Source organism: Pimephales promelas, chromosome 13 (assembly GCF_988280905.1).
Source record: "Pimephales promelas chromosome 13, fPimPro1.hap1.1, whole genome shotgun sequence".
Lineage (NCBI taxonomy): Eukaryota > Metazoa > Chordata > Actinopteri > Cypriniformes > Leuciscidae > Pimephales > Pimephales promelas.
The window spans coordinates 26,867,930-26,886,710 of NC_142781.1; the positions used below are offsets into that span (position 1 = coordinate 26,867,930).

An 18,781-nucleotide genomic window follows, 5' to 3' on the forward strand; every position below is an offset into this window, starting at 1 on the left:
GTGTTCCATATTTTGTGCCAACATCAGCAGAACGCCTTCCAGCCGCCTTCATGTCTCGTGGAATGAGGCTCGTCCGTGTGCAAGTGCACGTTGCCGAAAAGGTTTCTGCTGTCACTTGTTTCACCTGACTGCAAATGTAAAAGAAAACACCGCCTGACAAAAACACTTATCCAAACAGCGTCCACAAGGGCTTCACATGTGCTTGAGCTGAATTGTCTGCAATTTTACAGACACACCATTTAAGAAATGGTTTTCAACTCTAAATTGTGACTGAACAAGTCATGTTTAAAGCCATTGTTAGGTTTTAAAGCTTTGGAAAGGTGACATCTATGCTGTTATTGCTCTTGCTTCTTTTTTCCCTTCCCTCTTTGTCTCTCGGTTGGGGTCTTCATGCACATGGGGCATGTGGTTTGTCATTTATCATCTTTATTAATTATCTTGTAAACACTTAGCTTAAGGCTCTTATCACACCCCAATGGGCCACAGTCTTTGCTTTAACTGACATGAGCACAATTATAATTTGTGAGAATCAAGCCAGACAGTAAATAAACAAAAGTTCATTTGTATTCTGAACAGGTAGTCCTAACAGTTGCGGATCTCTTTACTCAGCAAATAAGAGAGAATAAACATACTCATAGCAAAGTTTTTGCTAGTGTGACAGTTTTATTGCCGGGTGCATCTGTGTATTGTGCATCTTTTCAGAATGAGACAGTCAGTTATGCTCACAGGTATTCAGTGCTAGGTGGCAAAAGGCGCCCCATAGTATTTTTCACAGCAGGCAAACTAACATGCATGTTTTCTCATTTTTGTCAGGCCGGTTTAAATGTCAGTCTTTGACATCTGTGTCATTTTGAGTGTATTCACCAAAACACACAGAGCATGGAATGTCTGGGAAAATAAGAAAGGAATGGTGGTTTGTTTAAGTGACTGATGCTGAGTCACACAGAGCTTCTTTGCAAAGTGCCAGCATATTTTTAGACAACTGCTAACGTTCTTTCAGGATTCATAATTCAGATAAAGAGCACCAGTAATTTATACATACACAGATGTATTTGTTTGTTTGTTTGTTTGCTTTTGAAAAAAGTCTCTTGCCAACACTGTATTTGTGTGATTTAAAATACAGTAAAGACAGCAATATTGTGAAATATTATTAGAATTTAAAATAAAAATAAAATAAAGTTCAGTGATCCTTATGCTGAGTTCACACTGTGACTGCACAATTTTCAAACTAGTCAGGCCACTATTTTTTTTTTTTGACGTGATCAATTAATGTGTCCTTGTTAAATAAAAATATTAATAAAATCTGCCTGACCTACTAACCATTTGACTAAATATTTAACAGTATAGTGTATATGAATTAGGTTGCATTTTAGTGAAGTGAAATTGTTTCATAAAAAAATCTATCTTGTATATATATGGCTCTGAATAAATTGTATTTTCATCATTCATCATAGAATAAAACACTTGGCCTGTAGCCCAGTGGTGTTTTCTAGAAAATGTTAAATAATCTTTAACACAAGTATATTATTTTGCACCCGTTTGAATAATAAATGACTGAAAAGTTTTTAATTTGTCTGTCAACTGCACACAGTTCACTGTTCTATACACAATTCAGAACCTAAAATTGTTTCATTTTACTGTCAAGTTCTGTCCCTGTGGTTTACCAGCACACTTTTGACCCTGTCTTTCTTTTAAGCAAAGCTTTTCCATCTAACTCTGAAGGTCAAGGTCAATATTCCAGCAGCCAATCAGAGCCATCCACTGGGGGAGTGCAGCGTAATCCCCTATGGTTGCCAACGCAGTGTGTTTGTTCTTCAAACGAGAAGCTACTTTTTGATGTTGCAGTACAAACGTTTCTGTCCTCTCATCACTTCACTTCACTTCACACTTGCATTCATCACCAAAGGCATTTGTAGAATTTTCAATAAATGGAAATGACAATGGTAGAGCTAAAAGGCAGAGGATCCTTCATAAAAGACCTGTGTGATATGCAGCAGCCCCTTTCTCTTTGGAAACTACCCTAATGATGTTTCCGGTACACAGGGATACACATAATTCGAGATATGACAGAGCATAAAACATTTAATAAGACTCTTTTGAACCCACGTTCTGAGATCTTTTATGTTGGATCTTCTCTGAGGGCAGCATTGAGACCTTTGCAATAGAGTGGTGAAGGGATGACATCAAACTAATTCGCCACCGGTTCCCTCGAGATTTTCCTGTGGGGTTAAGGTCTGTGGTAAACATGCTTCAAGGTTTTGCGACAACATAAATTACACACCCATATCAAAACACAAACGAATTACAAAATGACTGTTTGAGTGTTTTCAAATAGAACATTGGTTGGACAAAAAATGTGTCCAGTTTCGTTTTAAGTACTATAGAGGACATACTGGCACAGCTTACCCTGATCTACCTCATTCTCTGTTATTATTAAAGTGTTATAGTAATTAATTGAAAATGTTTCTTTTTAAATGTATACATCTTTATATATAAAACAGTTGTTTAACAAAAAAACAGATGTCAGCTTTATACAAAATAAAAATGATATATTATTTCAATAATTTGCTATGGCTTCAGTATAATGGCATCGTTTCTATTATGGTGACAACATTTTCTACAAAGAAAGATTTGTAGACCGCTGTTTTTTTTTTTGCCTCACACATACTACAGTCTCTCCCTCTTATGACTTTTCCAAGCAATCCTTATCTCATTAGAGCAGGGAATGTGATTTTTTCTTTTTCACACCCTACACAGATATACTTGGGGGGCGCAGTAAGAAATACAGCCTCTGCCTGGAGCAAAAGCTCCATTTGCCTTCAAAGGACTCAGGGCAGAGAACGAGGAGGGGGCTATCTTGCACTGCTAAAAGCGGTCCAGCCCTCGTCAGACAGTTTAGTGCTGAGACTAAACTACTAGTGGCGAGGTGTAGCCTGTGAATGAATTAGCTTGAGTGCAATGAAAAATGAAAACCTCCTTGGGAATTTATCAGCTCGTGATGTATATGCTAAACTCTTTTCAGAAAGAAAACCACAGTTAAAAATAAGCCTTTGTTATCAAGCCTCTTGTAGCTGGCCCCGCACTGCTGGAGAAAAGAGCATTCTCCTTTGTGGCTTTTAAAAATAGCAACATCTGGCTGGTAATCATACAGTATCTTGTCTCTTTATGCATCTTGCTAGGTCTGAGACTTGGGTGTGTATGGGGACAGCAGGGGCTTATTAGCCTGTCACCGGGCTCTGAGACAATGTGCTCTTATCAGAGGTGTGGCAGTTCATCTGCTGCTGCTGGTATAATTACTCTGCCGCTAAAAATCACAGTGTTCCACTATAACTTTCAATTAGTGTATTCCTTCCAGCTAGACGTCACTGTCTCTTACCCAAGGTTTATTTTGTTGTTTTTTTTAATGTGTTTAGAAATATTTTGTTACTGCCTACACTGAATATTTTGCCATTCAAGTTTATAATTGATTATTCAATAAATTCATATTATTATTTGTTTCTGTATACTGAAAATATATTGCAGGGCTACAAAAACACAGCATAAGGTATTACTGATTTTTTTTATATTTTCTAAATTATTTTATTACTTGACTGATAAAAAAAATCTTAGTTAGACTTGTTATTTTATTATGCAGTTGTTTTTTATTATTATGTAATTTTACGATATTGCAGTGTAGAAATACAGCATATCGTATTATTTGTTAATAATAGATATTATTAATGTTAATTTTTGGTTAACATTACGTGTTCAATAACCTTTCTCTTTCACATTCATTACTATTCAGTTTATTGTTTATTATTTAATTGATTTATATTATTATGTATTATTATGACAGAAGGATATTGCAGGGTTGTAGAAATTCAGTGTGTGTATATATATATATATATATATATAAAGTCTATAAATAAATAAATATAATCTGTCCATCAGATATGAGTGTTTCTGGGAATCTTTCTGTTTTTGACCCTTCTATATGCTTTTATATATTTATATTTTATATTTATGTATATATTTTTTCTTTTCATTTTCAGCCTGGAAGAGTGTATCTGTTCCATAACCTAATATTCAAAATGGTGATAATCACAGCCCAAATAGTTGAATGGAGAGAGCCAGTTCATATGCTATCCTGTCTCATGGGGATAGATGTTCTTTAAAGAGAAAATATGTATAATTCTATGCTGCAGTTAATTATTGGCTGCTGCTGAAAGAGCAAGACAGTAATTGGAGTCTATAGCGGCTATTCTGATCTACTAAGGCCGAGAACATTGTGCTGTTGCTAATCTGAGGGCACAGTCAGATTTGTCATTCTAATAAGTGAATGTGAAAGTGAATGGTTCCTGAACATATATGAATTTATTATGGTTATAAGTACTGTATATAGAACTATTCTCTCTATTCTTATGGTCAGGCTCTTGGTCATTTCTTTAATATATCTCCACTCTCATATATATATATATATATATATATATAGTGTCAAGACACAGCCTCATTAAAGAGATATCTACAGGTTTGGTGCCTGCTCCCTTTTGCTCTAATGGAGGGAACAGAGGGTTAAAGAGCGAGTGAGGAAGAGAGAATGTGAAGGACACTCCACAGTGCAAAGCTCTCCGCCAAAGTAGACCTCTCATTAGATGACATGATTCTGAAGAGGCTTGTGATTCCCATGGGAAGGCAAGTTTAAAAGTTAGATTTAAAGCACTCAAAGCTTCTTGACTTCAGTTTGAGTGGTCCTCATAATTAACATAGACAATGGTGGAGGAGCTCCTTCTGAATGGTTAAATGTGTGCATGAGAGGCTTCAAGTGTACAGAGTCAGCAAAATGCTGATATACAGCCAACAAAGATTATAAACCCATAAAAAACATAATATCTGAAAAGTTTATTTAAATTATTGTTAACAATTTACAATAAAGTTTCGTTAACATTTGTAAACTAATACATAAGTATTTCCACAATTTGCCCTCTTACTAATGCTTCATCCTTCACCTAGCATGAAGTTCTTTAAACATTCTGAATAAAAAAAAATGTCAAATGTTTATGGAACAATAAACCAAATCAAATGAAAAGGAAGTACCTGTATAATTCCTATGATAACGGTGGACTGAATTTAAAAAATCTTCAAACGATGGCTTGTTCTTTGAAAGCCTCCTGGGTTGCTAAAATTGATCACAACAAACAATGGATCACGAGCCAGAGATCCTTCTCGACAATATATTTCCTTTTTACCAATTACAATCACAACAAACAATGGATCTTGAGCCAGAGATCCTTCTCGACAATATATTTCCTTTTTACCAATTACAATCAACACAAACTATATTTCAAAACAATTTAAAAGAGTTATCACCATTATTCAAGGATGCTCTGAAAGCTTGGTTGAATTTCCAGTACCACTCCAGATACAATTCAAGAGATTCAGACATAGTTGCTATGGATGAATTCAAACATTACGGTTGGAGACAAGCCATTCTTGTGGGAGGAATGTGTCAAAATGGGTTAATTTTTGTCATTTTTGTCATTCATTAACATTAACAATTTGAGAACAAAGTATAATTTACATGGTTTTGCTTGATATAAGCGATTGTTAGATTTAATCAGCGCGATTTACTGCAATGATTTTTTCCCTTTAGTTGGTCAGAACCAGAACAAATGTGTATGTTACTTGCTTGTTCAGATGACATTTTCTGGTTAAAATTCTTATGTTGGTCATACTTCCAAAAAGTAGAAACTGTGATTCTGTATGACAGTATGCACACCGCCGCGGGGACTGACAGACTCACACTCTCCTCAAACACTGGATTCATCCGTGCTTTGCCGTGTCGAGGCACAACTCACGTAAAGTTAATGACTGCAATTACAGATATCGAACAGAGATGGCGACAAAGAGGAAAAACTGGGGACTGCAGCTTTAATATCCTAATGATTTTAGCCATAAAAAAAAAACAATTTTTTTTTTTTACCCATACAATGTATTGTTGGCCATTGCCACCAATATACCCGTCTGACTTGCGACTAGTTTTGTGATCCAGGGCCACATTTAAAAACATGCTATTATTTAGTGTGGCACAGCTGGCCTGCTAGTTAATGTCACATAAAAATCACATATAATGATAAAATCACTCCAAAATTGCACTTTTTGTTGTTTGTGTGTACCACGCGCCACTGAAATGAAGGACAAAATATTGTGCCTAAAGTTAGTCAGATGTTCAGAAGCCCTGAAGTCTAACAGATTAAGACTGATCTTCCAGATGGGCACTTCCAGGGCCAGCTGCCAGTCCATATTTACTTAATTATCCAGAATATATCTCTGCCCTGTCCCAAAGTCTATAATTTTAAGGCATCATTGGTAAGCATCTTACTTATGCTGCTTTATAAGATAGGTAAAGCCAAATTGGAAGGCAACTTCACAAATATAACTCATGCAGAATGCAGTTCAAAAATGCATTGCCACAAGCTGTGTGGAAAAACAATAAACTCAAGATGGTGGACAAGGTGAGAGAAGACTGATTATAAATAGATTGAAACTGATTAAACTAAATGGAATACTGATCAGAGTACTGCATTAATGTAGCAACGTGCTAGCATCAAACTCTGTCCCATGTGGAGCGATGACAGGAAGATCATTTATTCTAGAGAGGAGAGTGGAGTTTTAGAAGAGAAACTTTGCTTTGCCAACGGCAGTTCACAATTCAGCTAAACTCCAGATAAGAAATTACCCAGGAGCCTCAGCTTGAAGTGAATAGATACACTAAGGGAACGGTTTGAATAATAACTTGAATTTATGCAAAATATGTTGAAGTCTTTGTTTGGCCTTCAGCGAAGACATGAGGACAAGTCTTCTGCACAAAACCCTATGGTCAGCTTCAGCTCCCCTCCCACCAAATGACCTATATATCCCAATCTTCAAGTTTAAGGAACTGGATGAAATATTCTGAATGATATCAGTCCACAATCTGACTTGTGATGCAGCTTGAAATGAAACCACACCATGTTCATTAATCTGGCCAGGGAACTGTCTGAGCCTGGCTTCTCCCAAGTTTTTCTCCATTTCTGTCACATGATGGATTTTGGGTTCCTTGCCATTGTTACCTTTTGGCTTGCTTAGTTGAGGACACTTAATATTCAGCAATATCGTTGGTCATACTACACTAACGTTATTGGATGAGATCTACACTGACCTGGATAATGACATCACTGTTTTCTCCAGAGCTGCTTTATAGATTGATTGAACATTCCAAAATGTATGAACTTTTTATTGAATCATTATTTTCCTGTTTATCCCAATAGAGCTGCTTTAAAACGATCAGTTTTGTATAAAGAGCTATATAAATAAAGGTGACGACTTTAATATTTCTTTTGTCGTGAAGTTGAGAATGTGGCATGCAGAAGGGAATTACACAGGACAAGACATTTGCTCTAAAGCATTTATCCTTTTCTTTTTATATCCAGGGAATTTAGTAATGATGGAATATTTTGGGCTTTATTTGCACCAATAAGCTTAAATAGCTGGGACAGGTCAAACTTTAATGAGCCCTCTCACATAAATGTTGGCCTGAACCAAATTTTCTTCAGCCTGCTGTGGACTATAAAAGGAAAGGTTTGTGCCTTAGGATGTTGTGTCTTAAGTGATAAATGATTCACTGAAGCCAGCCCTCGGTCTGTGTCAGGTATAAACTGTTAATGACTAAGTCCTTTAGGCCTTAAGTCCTATATAGTTCTAATATCTCTATATATGGAAATCTATGGAAATCCCACTGTGATGGGCAACACAGCTGAAGTAGTTTGGGTATTAAGGCCATTGCATACCGAGTACGAAATTTTCGTATGCGTTTTTTCGTGTTCGTCAGCCTAAAAATTCGTCACGCACAGAAACCTTGCACACTGAATGCTTGGTAGCAACCTCAAGTACTGTCGAAAGTAACTGCCCTATGAGTCCCCTTTTACAGCAAACTGCCACAGCAGTGTCGCCAAAAATTGTCCTGTTCTTCCTCAATTGAAGGTGAACTAGCATAACCCTAGAAACCATGTACTTAAACTCACAATTTCACCTTAGATTTTTATTAATTTCATCAAGTACTCTGCCTTACAATTTCCATGAAAACATTACAGTTGTTTCCCTCTTTCTTATATAAGAGAAATCCAATTTTCCCTGATCTCTGCAATCTCTTCAGAGCAACATACAGTTTGTGAATATAAAACAGTCATTTCCTTTCCAACGCATTCTCATCTAAGGGCGTCACCTAACTGACACTTTTGACCATGCGTCTAAATCCGACGCACATGGCAACCTTTTGCATCAGTTAGATGACGCGGGTAGGTTTAGGGATTTCAACACTGAGGTCATTGTGTCTTCAAAAAGGGGGAGGTCTGTTTTAAAACTCTGTTCTGGGATCAAATGACTTTTGGCGTTCTCTTGGTGGGCACCTTTCCTGTGGCACCTCTGAACCAATCAGTCTCTTCCAAACTATCTAAATTTGACAAGGCTCTTCCTTGCATGGCCCATCTCTTTAATGCTTACGGGGTCATTAAAATTCTTACTGGGGGTTTCCTTGGCCAGAGTAGACTGGTTGGAGTCGAAAATCTTTATGGTTGGAATGTTGATGTGAGACCTGGAGTGTTGAATTCTGTTTGAATGAATCACGTGGAAGATTCAGTTGTATTTGGTGCGCCTTCATATGCTAAAAAGACTTCAAACCCATAGGTCTACCTGCATGCATCAGACCTGAATCAGAGCACTGTCTTCCAACCTGGTTTACCAAGAAAAGAACTGATTTACTTATCTGTGTTCTCTCTAGTTGGTGCTTCCAGAGTACTCTATCCATGGACTCTTCTGTATCATGTTCCTGTGTGCTCAGGAGTGGCTTACCGTAGGCCTGAATATCCCTCTGCTCTTCTACAACACATGGAGGTGAGCACCTAAAGAAGAATTTTCACACTTCTAAGAATTCTGAGACTACTAAGAATTTCCATGCCAAATCATTATTATGTAGAATAAATAAATAAATTAATTCCAGTATTGGAATTATCCATATTTCAGATCAATTCCATTCATAATTATCCTACATTTAAGCTCCTTGCCACTAAATATTCAGTGTGTTCCTAATCTTGTCACAGCGCATTAGTCTTTTCATTTTTTGGATGAATAATAGCAGACTGAATGTTTCACCGTGGAACAACTGAGGAATTCATAACTTGGATAAAATGAGTTTCAGTCTCTTTGGAGCTCTAAATCTTTCTTCAGGGTTTGTTACTGAATGTTCAGAGCTGTTGTCAATTACTGCCACCGTCCCCAGAATATGAGAAATCATTGTTTTATTATTATTATTATTTGCAGAATGATGAATGGTGAAACATTAAACTTAGTACAATAGTAATGGTGATTATTTTTATGAAGTTAGCTGGTTGAATTCACTAATTCAATAATTTTCAATAAAATCAATCTACCTTTTTCACAGATTCAATGATGCTGCTTTCCAGAGCACTGTCAGTCTCTTCTTCCCTGTGTTTTGCTCCAATTCTTCCACGTATTTCTTCCTAATGCTCTTAAAACCTCCACACCTTGTTTTTGATTTTCATAATATAATTATTACACTAGGGGAGGCGTTTTTACTCGTCTTACAATTAAAGACTATATTTAAGTCATCCATCTCCAAGAACTGCCTAGATTGACAGAAATACATAGAATTAAGAGACTTAGACAAGACAAACTTTGCATTAGATGAAAAATTCATTCAAAATAAAAAGCGAAAAACAAAACAAAGGTGCACATAATGTTTCAAGAAGCACTACCCGCCTCGTGTTTTTCCCCATTTTCGGCAGGTACTTCCACAGCCCCACAGACACTAAGGAGCTTCTCTACGATCCAGCATCTGTCATGAATGGAGACACGCTCAAATTCTGCCAAAAAGAAGCCTGGTGCAAGATGTCCTTCTTCGTCCTCTCGTTCTTCTACTATCTCTATTGGTGAGCATCCAGAAGTTATCTCAACCAAACTTTATCGTCTGCTAATTCTGTGCAACATCTTCACTGATGTTTAAATTTTACAGATAAATATACTTTTGTTGTGTTTCTTTGCTATAAGCTCATCTACAGTATAAGCCTATAGCATAGCAGAGGTGTATACTAACATATACAAGCATTTGAACTGACAAGGACGCCCAGCAACATGCCTTTGGGTAGAATTCCTGATTCCTTTTTCATCCACACTATATCACGTCACATTAAATGTTAAAAATACACATAAAAACGCACATATTCTATAAAGGTTCACCCTTCGGGCGAACAGGCCTTATGACCTTTTGTCAGATCAAAGGCAGTTGTTGTGTATCAGCCACATTCTGCATTACTCATTACTATTTGCTTCTAGAATTGAAATTCCAAATACAGCAGTTTTAACCCCTTTTTTCTCAAGCATCTATTAATATGCACTCACTCTTTTACAAGTGATGGTAGTGAGTTGTTGCTTCTCTTCACAACAGTCATGCCATCTTGCAGACTGATCTCATGAAATGGCGAATGTATGACACGCTAATTCGTATTTCCATTTTTAGCGGGCTATCAACACGCATAATCGCTTTTCAGCACGTCTATGAACGCCGTTGACTTAACGTTACATTATATATGACCTACCCCAACCCCGTCCTTAAACCTACCTGTCATTGGGGTTAATAGCATTTATGAGCCTTCCCCTGCCATCCTAGGAAAAAAAATAATCGTTCGGAATCACTCACGTAGACATACACTAAATGCTCTAAATTATCTTATCTATAAGCTCTAAATGCATATAGATAACACGCCACTTGACTTGAAAGTGGCGTGTATGCTTATGCAAAAGTCATGATGTCATGATATCTTGTGAATCTTGACCCTTCCTCTAACTGCTGGATTTTTATTGCTAAAGGAATGTATTTACAGTCTCCTTGTCTTACTGTAGTAACAACAATACATTTAGCATTACATCTAACTAACCCCAAACAAAACCCCTTTCCAAATCCTAACCCTGTAATAAGTACATGCTGTTAAAATAAAATGTTACCCAATGTTCAGAACAAGGTAAACTAAATCAACAGCATTTGTTGCATAATTACCCCAGAAAATAATTTCTAATTCTTGAAAGTTGGAAGGAAAGGAAGTAAAATGGGACTGACAATAAATGTTAAAACATGCAATGTTTTAGCCACAAGTTTAGTATAACCACTATAATATATGTGTAAGCATGACACTAATGTGATAGAATCACTTACCAGCCTTATCTGTAAACAGAAATAATCTTTGTTGCAAATATAACTAAAAGTCTCTCCAAAATAATGATTTACACAATGTTACTATCAAATTATACAGGTTTTTATGAAAGAATTTGATAGTGTTTGAAATTTTAATTTTAATTATTTCCTGATTTTTTTTTAACCTGATCTAAACTTCACAAACAATCACATCGACTTAAAAGAAACAAAACGAATCTTATAAATTCTTATAATGTCTGATTTGATGAATATTGTCTATTTATCTGCCCTGCCTAGTTTAACCCCTGTGGCTTGAACGTCAAACTTAATTTGTACTATAACTTTGTAATGTTATCAATGTTGTGCTCCCTCTTACGAATCAATCTTACAAATCAATTGCAAATCCATTTTCAGCGCACCAGGCCATCACCCAACCAATTACAATAGTAGGTTTTTTCTAAACACCATTCAAACCTAATGACTCAAGAAAGGAGCTTTCCACTTTGATAGAAGTGAAAGAGAGATTTGGGCAAATATCACACCAGTTCGCATATGTTTAAGCTCCACAAAGATTACAAAGGCATGAGGAACATTGTTCGCCTCCGGCTCCATCAGGATCATATCTACTCATAGCTGAAATACATTTTTCATTGATCTTCCACTTTCAACACTAACACTAAAAAAGATGTTCCCAGGACGTAAATAAGACACAGCTTCAATATCACAGCAGCTCTCCATTTAAAACATCTTTATGTTTGGTTTGAGACCAGCCTTGAGCTGTGTGCACTGAATATAATCATGACACTCGATATAATCATGACACTCAACATTCAAAAAAAAATTTCTGATTAGGTAAAACATTCTGCATAAACGGATGATATAATGATATAATTTCAAAGAGCATAGATCTGCTTTCATTTTTTTTTTTTTTTTTAAAAAGATTAGGAATATAAAAGGAACCCATGCCTTACTTTTCCAACCCCCACACATTGAAGATAATAAGACACAGCGAGCCAAGAACTGCTTATGCAGTTTTTATCAGGGCAACCCCTTATTATGTATTAATGCCTGTGGACAGCATTCTGGCATGACATCAATGGCCCCTAGTGTGAAGTCAGCACAGAAATTCAACATACATCCACATATGGCAGTGCATTCTAAATAAATGCAATCCATATCATGACCTGCCCGGAGTGATCCTCAAGCTGGTGAAGCTGTCTTTTTTCATAGCGTCAACTGCTTTCAAGCCTCTCGCCTTATATTTCCACAAACTGAGAATGAATGCTGTGGTTTCAGATGGATAATTTGGGGACAAACTGTGTCTTCGTGTTTGTTGTTAGCTAGGAAGAAATGAACTAATTAAAGTCATTCCCTGGCAGAATGATGGAACCCATGGGCACAAGCTCATTTTGCAGAAGCGAAAAGTAGTGTGCATAAAGGGAGAAGTCCCAATTTCTCAAAATGCATATGGAAGCTGGGAGTGATGTTTGGAATGGAGTCTGTCTGTCTGTCTGTCTGTCTATCAGTCTAATCTGTTTAAAGGACAAGTTCGGTATTTTACAATTAAAGCCCTGTTTTAAGATCATTTCTGATGAAATAGAATGGTTAAGATAGTTTTTTAGAAAACTCACCGAGTGGTCTGGGGTGTTCACTGATATGCTCACACAAAAGTCGCTGCAAAAGATGCTTTCCAACAAGTTTCAGCGTAGTTTTTGTACAACTCCATTGACTTGTATTGTATGTTCTGTGATGTACGGTTACTCCGCCACCAGAAATGCAAATGGGGTTGTTTCTATTCTTTCTGTAGTCTTATGCAGTCGCGGTATCGTAGGCTACACTATACAAGTGGTTTGCTTGCAATTGGCAAAGGTGCATTATCGCCACCAACTGGGCTGGAGTGTCTATTATTCAAGCTCTCAATGGAAGAATGTACGGTTGTGAGGCGTTCGGAAAAATAGGTCTACAGTTTTACAATGAATGGTAAAACACCTGTTGGAAAGCGTCTTTTGCAGCGATTTTTGTGTGAGAATATCAGTGTAAACCCCAGACCACTGGGTGAGTTTCACATCTTTGTAAACTAAAGTTTTATGTGTTTTATGAGGGTTGTTCCTATGCACCTATGCTACCATTGTAGAGGTGTGGGGGTGCTACCACAGAATCCGAAAATTCTCGGGACAGCAGCATCTGTCTAAAAAACAGAATTCAAATTCTACCCATTAGTTTAGTATTTTTAGAATACATTTTTTGCACTCAATGTCAGTAATGGCTTTTTGTTTTGTCTTCCAGTATGATATACTCCTTGGTGACCTCATAACAGAGTTCTCAACACTGAAGTCAAGTCAAGTCCAGTTTTCAGAAAGCTCTAAACTACATTTAAATGAAAGAAGAGCTCGACCGCTAGACACAAGTTCAACACTGCGGTGTCTGAACCGACAGCGAAGACTTGACCCCATCAGAAGAACCCTGTGTTGTTTACAGATCTGACTTAACGCCCAAGTTGTATCATGGACCTGGTGTGAGGCACTTTTCACAAGCTCACAGTAACATTTGCAAAGATTGTCTCAGGCATAGCACAACATGTCCTTTATCACTTTGAGAAGCAAAACCTGCCAACCTTTACACTCACTATATGTAGCTTAAAATTAATGTCGGATTCAAACAAATGAAAGGAAACGATGGCTAACTTGATCAGCGAATGTTTCATTTTTACCAGTCACACACTAGGCCACCGAGTTTGATTACATGTGTGAGAAGCTTTTTGTGGTATATTTTATGTGTATTTGTGCACCCCTAACATAAGCGTTTTTAATATGAAATATGTATCTGTTGCATTACTCGTGTACATAGAGAACTTTGTGTAATGCTTTTATGTGCTGGTGTCAGTTGGTTGAGATGTTTTTGGACTTTATATTTACAAAATGCTAATATCGAGGCTTTATTATAGAAAACAAAAGCCACTTTTCCACAATTTTGCACAAAGATGTTATGAGTTTGCACAATAGATACAGTTATTGGTTGTGGTGGAAAAACAAGTCATATTTATATACCCAGTACAAGTCTTCCAATATATTACAGTGTATGAAACCATCATAGATTTACATTCTAGGGAAGAAATAAAAAACACAGCTTTCCTAACACTGAGCTACAAATTTCACTTTCTCATTTTCTATCTATCTATCTATCTATCTATCTATCTATCTATCTATCTATCTATCTATCTATCTATCTATCTATCTATCTATCTATCTATCTACCCTATTCTATCTAGTGTTTCTTACTTCTTTCTGTTGATTATACTGTACAGATTTTAAACTGACAGTCTTGTTGGATCAGTCAGGCTAACTGTCCGGAGTAACCACATGATGCATATGAGCATAAACCCCTCAAGACTACTTGATGCTTTGATTGAGCACACTATATTTAAGGCAGAGTACTGAAAATAGCAGTAGAGATGCTACATCATTTTCATTGATATGTAGGGGATAATAATACCGGTCCCCAGCAGAACTATACTCTGCTACTGTCATGTAGCCTGCTTTTGTATGCCTTATGTAGTTACACATATGATGACCAAACATTTTCTATATCCTTACTGTGGACATGTTCACCCATCCAAATATCATTTAAGAAATTTGTATATGAAATAAAACAGACTATTTTAAAACTCTTAAAGGTCATTTCTTATGCATGCATGCCATGCAGCACTCGTAATTCCACTAAGAGAGTTGGAGGCATTGTTTTTTTCATCAGTCATGCGGTTCATGATCCATATGTGGTTATTTCACTCAATTACCCACAAAGCATTGGAGTCCTCACCCTGGAGTGACTCTTTTAGAAAAACATCCACCTCGGACTGTTGCGTGCCCCCATCTCTCAGATGTCTCCGCCTCAGGGAACGTTGCCTCCCGCTCATGAGTCGACTATTATATGCGTTTTCTGGCCCCAAGCCCTGTGTGGCAGTGACTGGCTGACAGATCGGTGACAGGCTGTCCTCCTGCTCCACCTGCTATCCGTCCAAATCACTGCCACATGCTCCGTAATTACAGTTTGTAAAGGATGCAGCTCCATTTGCCAACGATCTAACACTTTGCCACTTATAGCCGTGAAATGAACGTCATCAGATGTCTGCAGGTCCTGGCACTCGCAGAGCTTTCTGCCACCATTTCTGACCCTGATTAGTATGCTGCGGCACAAGATAAGTGATGAATTTTGGCTCTGGCCTAAAAGGGACTGATGGGACATTAAAATCTGAGATGCATAACTCAATAAACTACAGTAAAAAGTATTTTAGGGTTGATAAATAATAATCGTTCTCTTGAAATAACACCTTATCTTTGCTCTGAAGAGTTCCATGTGTTGCACTCTCAGAAAATATCCTTGCCCTCAAGCGAAGAGCTTTGCACATTATGTGTTTTGACAAGTGTGGTTGTCCCCCACACAGTGCTGGATGGGCAACCTGTCAGCTTGCCAGGTTTCTAAGATGCCCAACCTGTCAGCACGGATTACCCATGAGGCCAGCTGAGCTGGATTTTACTTGCCTTGTCTTTCTAGGATTGGATGGCTTTTTCACCTTGCTTCCTGGCCGCACAAACAAACGCACACATGTCTGTGTAGTCTAGCTTATGTTCGCATTTTTCAAAACTTTGTACAGTCTTCAATTGCTGGCACATCTAGACAGTGTTCTGGCAACAGATCATTAATAGTTACCCAAGAGAAGAAGTTTTTTTTTTAATTTGGCAGCTGTTCACAAAGATTTTGTTCTTGACTTATTCTAATCCTCTTAGGTATACCAAATAATCATTAAAGAGCCAAATAAAGGAAAAGTAAATCTTATTATCTGTTGTTCTAGATAACAATAGCAAGTAAAATCACTAAAGCTTCATAGTCTGGTTTCTGTTTTCATCTTTCCAAGCCTCATTTCTTTGTGGTACCTTAGCTTCAGCAAGCAAGCTTTTTCGTTTTTCTATTCTAAGATTAGGCCGACCAACTATAAAAAAAAAATCCTATAAAACTCATTTATAGTGTGTAGGAGGAATATTAGGCTTTTATATCGTAACTGTACTGAAGCAAATTGTACTGATTGCATCGACAATACTAATTGTTAAAAAAAGAGAGTCTGCAATTGTGGATGCCTTTAGTCATTAAAGTGAGTCATTTTATCATTCATTTAACCGATTCATTCAAAATTTGTTGATTCATTCAGGAACGAAACAAAAGTTTTTTTGCTGGTGGTAGAAGAAATTAACTGGTAATATTGTTTAATAATTACTTTTTGCCAAAACTATACACAGATTTGTTGTTGTTTTTTCTTTTTTTATTTAAAAAAGATTCTGCTGTCAACTAGCATTTAAACACTTTTTGGTTTTAAGTGAAACTTTCTCTGTGTGTTTTTTCTTCTTCTTGCCTTATTATTGGCTATCTTGTCATATCAAATAACAGTGCAAACTGTCAAAAACCTTCAACTACGGCCGTCTGTGAATCATGGAGTTCTTAAAAGCAGATGAGCACTATTTGAGAGGCAAGAAAATAAAAGCTGATCCTTGCAAAATAGAGCAAACTCTGATCCTTTTTAGTTAGATAACAACACCGATGCCTGTATATGATGCATAAATTGGTCCACTGGGTAAACTAAAAAATGATGCTGAGAATTCTGAGCAGACATCAGACGATGTTGTCCTCTACGATCATTCCCCAACTCTCTAGTGTCTGATCCTAAAATCCATTTCAAAACACACCAGTGGGGATGTAGAACTGCGATAACAACACCATCAGGTAGAAAGCGCAGTGTTGGCCTCTCTATTGTTTGCACAGAACATTTATTTCCTCCCATCAGCTAAAAAATATGCCAAGGTCTCTACAATCTAACCCATTTGGCACAATACAATGGGGCTTCCTTCTTTATATCTGAAAATCTGACAGAACCTAAACAACTCTCTCTGACAAACAATCTGCTCTTTGTGTAAATGTTCTTTGGCTGATAGTTTGGTAAAGATAGACACATATACACTTATCAATATGCAATATTTATATATATACACATGGAGTATGCCTCTGTATGCAGACCGTTTTGGCTCTGCTTTACTACTTATCAACTATTCAAGGGTGAAAAAGGTTGATCCAGTCATGGGTAATTCCATTGGGTTGAGAAAGAGTCCGTCATTAAATGCAAGTGAGTTCATGAGGCGATTCATTGACCGGAAAAAAAAAAAAAAAGGACTTTTAACTAATGAGGATGTGCATATTATAATAGCAGAGAACCTAGATTCAGTCATAAAAGCAAATTTCCACAGAAATAAGCCTGTGAGTAATGTATATGATATTATTCCTTTTATAGCAACAGTACACATGCATATCTACAGATTTAGATGATTTCTAGTACTCTCTGCTCCATTTACAAGATTGTTTAAATGAGTTAAAAGAAAACACCCAGATTCCGTCTGGACCTTCTAATGACACGTGTGTCCTGATAAATGAGAGGTTCAGGCAAAATGAATCTGTCATGAAGTCTCAACACATTCCTCAGCTATTAATAACAATTAGCTGTGTTAACAGACGCGCTCCCCTATAACGAGAATGGCTGTTTGCATTAATCTTGGGCTCTTGGCTCGAGCTTGTGAGTGGATATGCCTCAGTGAATCTGGTGGAGGACAGCGCTAATGCTTGAGTCTCCATGAGTCTGTTAATTACAGTCAATTCGTGCTTCCTCTTTACTCTGTCTTAACCTTCAGCCTCGTCCTTTGACTGCCTCGGTCATATCGCTCATACCTGCACAGCATGTGGGAGGGCGATGGAGAGGAAACCACTTAAGCAGACTGTACCGATGTCCTTTACTGTAGGAAACAGCATGCTTCCTTTAATTCATGCTGAACTGGAAATGTGTATTGAATTTACTGTAACAGCTTTGTTCTGGTGGATTCGATTTTCACTAAAGGACGGCATAAGAGAGTGTGTTCTGTGTTTTGGTTGTGCCCTTCAATGAATCTGCCAGTCTGATCTATTGGCTGCGATACTCATGGAATGCTGCCGCTCACACCTGTGCATGGATTATAAAAGATTTTTGTGCCTTCTGTCATGCTATAAACAAGCATGTAAAAGCAAAATATGGCAATATATGAAGAGTTCAGATGCAAAAGCCTCTAAGTGCCATTTGAAATTTTCTTCTAGAATGATAATTTTTATCAAGCTTGTATTATTAAGTTCAGTGATTTCACTTAAATGGCAATGATAATTACCTATTAATTGTTATTTAAGTGAAATTACTGAACTTAAATATACAAGTTTGATAAAAATCATCATTAAAGAAGAAAATTTCAAATGGCATTTAGAGGTTTTTGCATCTGAACTCTTCATACATATATATATATATATATATATATATATATATATATACACAAAATATTTCTATATTATATATATATATATACTTTCTATTCATCAAAGAATCCTGAAAAAAATTAATCAAATTTTAAACTCAGAATTTTGTGTGACTTTTGCAACAGAAATTCTGTTGGCTCAGACCAGACGGGATAGCCTTCATTGCCCTTGTGCATCGATGAGCCT

General features: G+C 36.9%; 1 protein-coding gene across 2 annotated transcripts in view; it reads left to right on the plus strand.

Annotated features, from left to right (window-relative positions):
* The window catches only part of cnih3 (cornichon family AMPA receptor auxiliary protein 3), a 31,553-nt gene extending 15,166 nt beyond the window's left edge, over nt 1-16,387 (plus strand). Inside the window, exons 4-6 of one of the 2 annotated variants that reach the window (XM_039693031.2) lie at nt 8,795-8,907; nt 9,819-9,962; nt 13,508-16,387. In XM_039693031.2, the coding sequence (XP_039548965.1) occupies nt 8,795-8,907; nt 9,819-9,962; nt 13,508-13,535 (285 nt within the window). In that variant the 3' untranslated portion in view covers nt 13,536-16,387. Of the gene's footprint in view, nt 1-8,794; nt 8,908-9,814; nt 9,963-13,507 lie in introns of both variants that reach the window. The other variant, XM_089118779.1, reaches the window with a different exon arrangement.
* Nucleotides 16,388-18,781: the final 2,394 nt, after the last annotated feature.